The 9,944-nt window shown below is 40.9% G+C and overlaps 1 protein-coding gene across 1 annotated transcript; it reads right to left on the minus strand.

Annotated features, from left to right (window-relative positions):
* Positions 1 to 379: 379 nt before the first annotated feature.
* Positions 380 to 6,363, minus strand: LOC135536613 (gastrula zinc finger protein XlCGF57.1-like). The gene is made up of 2 exons (XM_064962900.1): positions 5,646 to 6,363; positions 380 to 2,220 (listed from the first exon to the last, which is right to left on the minus strand). The coding sequence occupies exons 1-2, from the start codon at positions 6,142 to 6,144 to the stop codon at positions 893 to 895; spliced, it is 1,827 nt and encodes a 608-aa protein (XP_064818972.1). The 5' UTR covers positions 6,145 to 6,363; the 3' UTR covers positions 380 to 892.
* Positions 6,364 to 9,944: the final 3,581 nt, after the last annotated feature.

The following is a 9,944-nucleotide window of genomic DNA, read 5'->3' on the forward strand; positions in this document are numbered from 1 at the left end:
GTACACGTCCTTGTAATTCGTCTGGCCCCGTGGCTTTGTGAATGTTGACCTGTTCACAGGTCTTGCTCACATCGGCTACCGAGAGGGTTATCACTCAGACATCCAGAACAGCTGGTGCTCTCGTGCATGCTTCAGTGTTGCTTGCCTCAAAGCGAGCATAAAAAGGCATTTAGCTCGTCTGGTAGGCTCTCGTCACTGGGCAGCTCGCGTCTGGGTTTCCCAGTCAACCATTGATGTCATAACAACGTTGTGACATTTCCATACACGTTTAACTTGATAACTTCTACATAAATTAACTAAATCAAATACAAATGACAAAATGAATCAAAGTAAAATACATTTTAAATATGTTCCCGTTTTTATTTATTTGTTGCTTGGTGACGTAAAGGTCCGGCAAACAAAGTAGGCCTGTTTTTTTGAGTTGCTTTCATACAATTTGATTTCATGTGGCCAAAAACCAAAGAAACCCATTGCAAAAAAAATAATAAAGTCAGAACACAATCAATCCCAAAGATCAGAGACTATTTAAGGTGTGATAATAGTACATCTTAAATACAAGCAAGTGAGATCTGTCTCACTGATCATAGTCAGGGAAGAACAACAAAAAATGCAGATAGTTGCATGTCCCCTCATATAGAGGAAGGTGATAATAGTACTTAATTAATGCAACAGTTACAGACGGTATTGGCAGCAATGTGTTAGGGTGCAGACAGGTAATAGGCGTAGTAGTTTATGAAATGCAGTTCATCACAGAACAGAGCATCAACCTGGAGAAGTTACAACAGCTCACCCCAAATTCTGCCACCCACAGTGTCTCTCTTCTCTCGTGTGATTTTCAGTGTCTTTCTGACCAGGAAAATGTCTTTCCAAACTGAGAACACTGGAAAGGATTCTATCCCGTGTGTGTTCCTTCATGCCTTTTCAGGCTCGCTAACTGGGTAAAAGTCTTTCCACATTGGGAGCATCGGAAAGGCTTCTCTCCCGTGTGTGACATTTCATGCGTTTTCAGGTTCCCCGAGGTTCTAAAACCCTTGTCACACTTGGAGCAGTGGAAAGGCTTCTCTCCTGTGTGTGTCATCTCATGCGTTTTCAAGTTCCCTAACTGGGTAAAACTTTTTACACACTGGGAGCAGTGAAAAGGCTTCTCTCCTGTGTGTGTCATCTCATGCATTTTCAGGTTCCCTAAATGGGTAAAACTCTTTCCACACAGAGAGCATTGGAATGGTTGTTCTCCTGTGTGTATTTTCTCATGATCTTTAAGATGTCCGGAGTGTCTAAAATCCTTTCCACACTGGGAGCATTGATAGGGCTTCTCTCCAGTGTGTGTTCTTTCATGGACTTTTAGATGCCCTGAGTATCTGAAACCCTTTCCACACTGGGAACAGTGATGAGGCTTCTCCCCTGTATGTTTTCTTTCATGATATTTCAGCTGCCCTATCTGGCTAAAAGTCTTTCCACACTCAGAGCATTGGAATGGCTTCTCTCCTGTGTGTATCCTCTTATGCTCTTTCAGATGTGATGACTGGATAAAACTCTTTCCACACTGAGAACATTGGAAAGGCTTCTCTCCTGTGTGTTTTCTCTTATGCTCTTTCAGGTGCAATGACTGGATAAATCTCTTTCCACAGTGAGAGCATTGATATGGCTTCTCTCCCGTGTGTGTTCTTTCATGCAGTTTTAGATGCCCTGAGTGTCCAAAACCCTTTCCACACTGGGAGCATTGATATGGCTTCTCTCCCGTGTGTGTTCTTTCATGTACTTTAAGATGCCATGAGTGTCCAAAACCCTTTCCACACTGGGAGCATTGGTATGGCTTCTCTCCAGTGTGTGTTCTTTCATGTACTTTTAGATGTCCTGAGTGTCTAAAACTCTTTCCACAATGGGAGCAGTGATAAGGCTTCTCGCCTGTGTGTGTCATCTCATGTGTTTTCAAATTCCCTAACTGGGTAAACCTTTTTCCACACTGGGAGCAGTGGAAAGGCTTCTCTCCCGTGTGTGTCATCTCATGTGTTTTCAGGTTCCCTACATTTGTAAAACTCTTTCCACACTGGGAACATTGGAATGGCTGTTCTCCTGTGTGTATTCTCTCATGTTCTTTCAAATGCGATGACTGAATAAATCTCTTTCCACACTGGGAACAGTGGTATGGTCTTGCTGGTTTGGTCGTCTCTGGGTCTGGACTCTTCCCACGGTCAGGGTGAGAGGCTGGTCTCTCTCCTGCTAAAAAGACAAACAGAGTATTTGTTTCAACAGAAAGACCTGAATGAAACTTCGACATGATAAAACTCTTTCTACAAGGTTTAATCTAGACAAGATCCCTCAATAAAATGCATCATCTTCCCTGGTGCTTGGTTTTCGGAACAGCAGGAGGAAATCTTCCTCCCTTCCTTCAGGCTATGATGGATGCAAGAGATTAGCTGAACAACTCCTATATTTAAGAGTTGTATTAAACAAATATATCCACAGGGAGACTGAAATGACTCTTCTACAAGGTTGTAACACTGTGCCACCCTCCTGAGGGGAGGGCAGACCTAAATACTCTGGCCATAACAGTCCCTTGTTTCATCCATCATGTTTGTTAAAACAGGCACCTTACATTGGATCCTTTTGAAACTTTCTCTCTAAAGCTAACTTTCATCAAGGTTTTATATGGTCTATTGGTTTCTCTCTAAAGCTAACTTTCATCAAGGTTTTATATGGTCTATTGGTTTCTCTCTAAAGCTAACTTTCATCAAGGTTTTATATGGTCTATTGGTTTCTCTCTAAATCTAACATTCATCAAGGTTTTATATGGTCTATTGGTTTCTCTCTAAAGCTAACTTTCATCAAGGTTTTATATGGTCTATTGGTTTCTCTCTAAAGCTAACTTTCATCAAGGTTTTACATGGTATATTGGTTTCTCTCTAAAGCTAACTTTCATCGAGGTTTTATATGGTCTATTGGTTTCTCTCTAAAGCTAACTTTCATCAAGGTTTTATATGGTCTATTGGTTTCTCTCTAAAGCTAACTTTCATCAAGGTTTTATATGGTCTATTGGTTTCTCTCTAAAGCTAACTTTCATCAAGGTTTTATATGGTCTATTGGTTTCTCTCTAAATCTAACTTTCATCAAGGTTTTATATGGTCTATTGGTTTCTCTCTTTTCATTGGCAGAATCCTTTTTCAGTGTTATGATATTCATAACATCCATATCCACTACTCTATCTTCCTGTCAACTAACAGAACTCTGCTGGTTGTCCTGGTAACAGATACCAGTGGACAGATCTATTGTATTTGTTCAAACTGAACTACAGCACTTACTTTGAGGAGTCAAATCTGATCCTTAAATACTCTGGCCATAACAGTTTCTTGTTTCATCCTTCACCGGGTTGTCTGGGGGGGTTGTCTGTTTAATCCTTCCATGAGCTTTAATCCCGACACAAATCTATGGCTGCTAGACAAGCCGAATGGTCATTCATTCTATCGGTTAAATTGCCGGGAGACGCGACCCACTTCTTTTAGTTGTCTATCTATGGATGCAACGCGGTCGTTCATTTGCTGGCTAGCTGGCAACGTTCTTATCCCTTGCGAGCTAGCCAACTATGGCTAACACGGTCACGTCAAACAGAATGACAACAAAGTAGCTGCATTTGCGTTTGTTTAAGATGTTTTCTTGTGACATTTATTTGTTTACATCCATAACAATAAGCTAATGATGGGTGATTTTGCCTGGCATAGAAAATGTGCTCTCTCGTCAGGACACTGTTCGGAGGAGCTAGCCAACACAGCCAACACGGATAACACGGATAACACTATCCCTTCAAACTGAAGACTGTTGAACACATTGGAAAGGATCTTCGACGATCACATAAATCATTTTAGAAAAACGTCTCAGCGCTGTTTTCCTCTTAAGGTGAGGTATTGAAAGGTACTGAAAACATGGGATTCAATCATTTATCTTTCTCCGAACAATTGTGTATATATATAATATAATTTCCCTTTTTTTTAGCACACAATATAGCTCAATATCTGTATTTATTTTACAATCTTTTTTTACTCGTCTTGATCAAGAGTCAATCATTTCGGACCCCATTGTATATCTGAACATTTATGCACCAAACAGGTGCATAAATTCCTAGTGAGGGCACCGACATACCTTTTCTGCTACAAAAAACAATTTGGGGAAAATCAAGTTTCATTGGATTGAAAAACATTTGCGATATCAACTCTTCTCTGACCTCAATCTTATTTGGTAATAGTCCCATGGCGACGAGCTTTACACCACTCCAGCCGACGTTTGCCATTGCGCATGGTGATCTTGGGCTTGTGTGCAGCTGTTTGGCCACGGAAACCCATTTCATGAAGCTCCCGACAAACAGTTCTTAGGCTGACGTTGCATCCAGAGGAAGTTTGGAACTCTGTATTGAGTGTTGGAACCGAGGACAGCGGATTTTTACACACTACAACACTCGGCGATCCTTTCTGTGAGCTTGTGTGGCCTACCACTCGCGGCTGAGCCGTTGTTGCTCCTAGACGTTTCCACGTCACAATAACAAGCACTTCCAGTTGACCGGGGAAGCTCTAACAAGACAGACATTTGATGAACTGACTTGATAGAAAGGTGGCATCCTATGACGGTGCCACGTTGAAAGTCACTGAGCTCTTCAGTAAGACCATTCTACTGTCAATGTTTGTCTATGGAGATTGCATGGCTGTGTGCTCGATTTTATACACCTGTCAGCAAAAGGTGAGGCTGAAATATCAGAATCCACTCATTTGAAGGGGTGTCCACATACTTTTGCATTTAAAGTGCACTTTGTATCTCTCATTTCATCAAGTGTTTCCGATATTTTGGCAGTTACCTGTAGAATGGACGGAGAGGTATCGCTCGAGTCGCAAAACAAAATGGAATATAACGCGGATAAAGTTGATGTGTCCAACATCTAAAGACCTGCATCACGATACTGACAGCCTGTTGGTTGATAATTGTAGCCGACTCTTTGTCATTTAACCAACTTCATTCCGTAATTGTAATTCTCATAGAGTCTCTGACTGTAGAGCTGCTTTGATTGGCTGACAAGAAGAAGCAAAATGTATGAAAAGTGTGTCGGCTACCGGTATGTATGTTTTACAGGGTCACTCGTGAAACTGTCGTGGTCCATCCTTGTATCCTTGCATGGAGAAATGTCACAGAGGGTGTAAGGTTATTTAATGTAAAGAATATTAAAATAACTGTGTCCATCCCTAATCAACCAATCAATGGTTGGGTAATTAATCAATGGTTGGGGTAATTAATCAATGGTTGGGGTAATTTTCTCAAGAACAAGTGAAATCGCAAAAACAAGTGTCTGGACCCTTCTATAACATGCCATTTACATCAAAAATATACATTTTGTTGTATATATATATTTTTTTAAAGGCACATTTCTGACCAATCATTTCTGACCAATCATTTCTGACCAATCATTTCTGACCGACCATTTGAAAGCACAATCTCCGGGACACCAATCACACAGTTTAATTAAACACTGAACACTGTTCTCTCGTACTGAACGCACCCCTGAATAACATATTCAAGTGTAAAACGTCAGTAGAATGCCTCTTATTAAAATCATACATTAGTTGAACAATGGCAAAGTTGGTGCTCCTGTTTGAGATAGTACTCACTAGTGTTAATCAGATCTCCAGTCTCCTCTTCGTCTTTCACTCCAAAAGGTCCTTTCTCTTCTTTCACTATGAAATACTCATCGTTTTCTTTCAATGTGACAGCATCCTCTTCCTCTCTAAAAGGTTCTTCTTTCACTATAACAGCCTCCTCATCCTCCTTTTTCATTCTGAATGATTCTTTCTCCTCCTCTTCCACTGTGACAGCCTCTATCCCATCTTCGTGTTTCACTCCTAAAGGCTCTTTCTCGTCTTTCACGGTAACATCCTCCTCTTCTTTCAATGTGATAGCCTCGTCTTCCTCCTTTTTGATTCTGAAAGCTTCTACCTCCTCCTCTTTTTCCACGGTGACAGCCTCTATCCCCTCTTCCTCTTTCACTCCAAAAGGCTCTTTCTCGTCTTTCACTTCCTCGTCTTCTTTCACGACAATGTTCAGATCTTCTTTCTCCGTCCACCCGACCTCTTCTTCTTTAGCAGGGAGGGAGGAGCTTAGTGAGCTCATGGTCGAGCGAGGATAGTGGACTAAACTTCACTCCTAGGTCGGGGATGAAAGCTAGCAAGAATTAGCGACGAGCCTAGTACTAGGCTAAGCATCAATCTTAACGAATTAGTAAATCTAACAAGCTATTTTACAATTTAACTAGGAGATATGCAAACAAAATTGCTTTAAAAACACAGATTAATATACACAAATACGGATAAAGACGCTTGAATTGGTCGGTTTTATGTTGACGAGCTAGATACGGAAATGTCTGCCTCAGTAGCCGAGTTGTTGTTGAAGAAGCGTTCCGTCCACTAAATTATACGTCACACAAGGAGCATCAACTGAATTTCTTACATCGCCATCTGCTGACTGGAGTTGGCAAAGCAGTTATTCACTAAAAAAAGAAAACCATAACAAATAATTTGAAAAATGAACAAATACGTTTTCTCTTACCTCTTACAGCCAAAACTTTCCTCTTATGTACATAAAACACATATCAAGCATATAAATGACATCAATACAGCTGCAGACAATGAAAATGAGAATATTTACACATCAGTATATTGTCAACCACATTGTCCAGTGTAGACAGGCCTGCTGGACTCAGCAGCCTTATCATTCAGCCTTATTGTACCCCTGGACTCACAAGTGATTATCATTCAGCCTTATTGTACCCCTGGACTCCCTAGTGATTATCATTCAGCCTTATTGTACCCCTGGACCCACTAGTGATTATCATTCAGCCTTATTGTACCCCTGGACTCACAAGTGATTATCATTCAGCCTTATTGTACCCCTGGACTCACAAGTGATTATCATTCAGCCTTATTGTACCCCTGGACTCCCTAGTGATTATCATTCAGCCTTATTGTACCCCTGGACTCACTAGTGATTATCATTCAGCCTTATTGTACCCCTGGACTCACTAGTGATTATCATTCAGCCTTATTGTACCTCTGGACCCACTAGTGATTATCATTCAGCCTTATTGTACCCCTGGACTCACAAGTGATTATCATTCAGCCTCATTGTACCCCTGGACTCCCTAGTGATTATCATTCAGCCTTATTGTACCCCTGGACTCACAAGTGATTATCATTCAGCCTTATTGTACCCCTGGACTCACTAGTGATTATCATTCAGCCTTATTGTGCTGCTGGACTCACTAGTGATTATCATTCAGCCTTATTGTACCCCTGGACTCACAAGTGATTATCATTCAGCCTTATTGTACCCCTGGACTCACTAGTGATTATCATTCAGCCTTATTGTGCTGCTGGACTCACTAGTGATTATCATTCAGCCTTATTGTACCCCTGGGCTCACTAGTGATTATCATTCAGCCTCATTGTACCTCTGGACTCACTAGTTATTATCATTCAGCCTTATTGTACCCCTGGACTCACTAGTGATTATCATTCAGCCTTATTGTACCCCTGGACTCACTAGTGATTATCATTCAGCCTTATTGTACCCCTGGACTCACGAGTGATTATTATATAGCCTTATTGTGCCCCTGGACTCACGAGTGATTATCATTCAGCCTTATTGTGCCCCTGGACTCACGAGTGATTATCATTCAGCCTTATTGTACCCCTGGACTCACTAGTGATTATCATTCAGCCTTATTGTACCTCTGGACCCACTAGTGATTATCATTCAGCCTTATTGTACCCCTGGACTCACTAGTGATTATCATTCAGCCTTATTGTACCCCTGGACTCACTAGTGATTATCATTCAGCCTTATTGTACCCCTGGACTCACTAGTGATTATCATTCAGCCTTATTGTACCCCTGGACCCACTAGCAATTATCATTCAGCCTCATTGACACTGGGATAAGGGATTGTTTGGTTGTGTTCCTGTTATATCCTTGCCCAATTTTTCTAAAAGTTATCTGCTAGGATTTCCCCTATCGGATAGGATTAAATGTTCTCGAAACTAAAACATGAGATTCTGATCCTCTGTATAGGGATAAGGATTTGGTAATCCAATCTCACCTTTAATCGGGATTAAATGTGTTTTTTTGCATTTTACAAAACTCAAAGACACTTTATTAGAATAATCTTTATCCCACTGCAAGACTGGTAGGTTTAGAAAGCATTCTTAAATCTGAAAACCAAAGGTTCATTGTGTTAATTTGACTCTAGTATGTATAGATATATGGTCAGGTATGTTTAGATATACAGTGCCTTGCGAAAGTATTCGGCCCCCTTGAACTTTGCGACCTTTTGCCACATTTCAGGCTTCAAAGATAAATATATAAAACTGTATTTTTTTGTGAAGAATCAACAACAAGTGGGACACAATCATGAAGTGGAACGACATTTATTGGACATTTCAAACTTTTTTAACAAATCAAAAACTGAAAAATTGGGCGTGCAAAATTATTCGGCCCCCTTAAGTTAATACTTTGTAGCGCCACCTTTTGCTGCGATTACAGCTGTAAGTCGCTTGGGGTATGTCTCTATCAGTTTTGCACATCGAGAGACTGAATTTTTTTCCCATTCCTCCTTGCAAAACAGCTTGAGCTCAGTGAGGTTGGATGGAGAGCATTTGTGAACAGCAGTTTTCAGTTCTTTCCACAGATTCTCGATTGGATTCAGGTCTGGACTTTGACTTGGCCATTCTAACACCTGGATATGTTTATTTTTGAACCATTACATTGTAGATTTTGCTTTATGTTTTGGATCATTGTCTTGTTGGAAGACAAGTCTCAGGTCTTTTGCAGACTCCATCAGGTTTTCTTACAGAATGGTCCTGTATTTGGCTCCATCCATCTTCCCGTCAATTTTAACCATCTTCCCTGTCCCTGCTGAAGAAAAGCAGGCCCAAACCATGATGCTGCCACCACCATGTTTGACAGTGGGTATGGTGTGTTCAGGGTGATGAGCTGTGTTGCTTTTACGCCAAACATAACGTTTTGCATTGTTGCCAAAAAGTTCAATTTTGGTTTCATCTGACCAGAGCACCTTCTTCCACATGTTTGGTGTGTCTCCCAGGTGGCTTGTGGCAAACTTTAAACAACACGTTTTATGGATATCTTTAAGAAATGGCTTTCTTCTTGCCACTCTTCCATAAAGGCCAGATTTGTGCAATATACGACTGATTGTTGTCCTATGGACAGAGTCTCCCACCTCAGCTGTAGATCTCTGCAGTTCATCCAGAGTGATCATGGGCCTCTTGGCTGCATCTCTGATCAGTCTTCTCCTTGTATGAGCTGAAAGTTTAGAGGGACGGCCAGGTCTTGGTATATTTGCAGTGGTCTGATCAGTTTGTCTCTGTGAATGGTTTGTCCTCTGACAAATCAACTGTAAATTTCGGTGTTCCTCAAGGTTCCGTTTTAGGACCACTATTGTTTTCACTAAATATTTTACCTCTTGGGGATGTTATTCGAAAACATAATGTTAACTTTCACTGCAATGCGGATGACACACAGCTGTACATTTCAATGAAACATGGTGAAGCCCCAAAATTGCCCTTGCTAGAAGCATGTGTTTCAGACATAAGGAAGTGGATGGCAGCAAACTTTCTACTTTTAAACTCGGACAAAACAGAGATGCTTGTTCTAGGTCCCAAGAAACAAAGAGATCTTCTGTTGAATCTGACAATTAATCTTAATGGTTGTACAGTCGTCTCAAATAAAACTGTGAAGGACCTCGGCGTTACTCTGGACCCTGATCTCTCTTTTGAAGAACATATCAAGACCATTTCAAGGACAGCTTTTTTCCATCTACGCAACATTGCAAAAATCAGAAACTTTCTGTCCAAAAATGATGCAGAAAAATTAATCCATGCTTTTGTCACTTCTAGGTTA

Source organism: Oncorhynchus masou, unplaced genomic scaffold (assembly GCF_036934945.1).
Source record: "Oncorhynchus masou masou isolate Uvic2021 unplaced genomic scaffold, UVic_Omas_1.1 unplaced_scaffold_643, whole genome shotgun sequence".
Classification (NCBI taxonomy): Eukaryota; Metazoa; Chordata; class Actinopteri; order Salmoniformes; family Salmonidae; genus Oncorhynchus; species Oncorhynchus masou.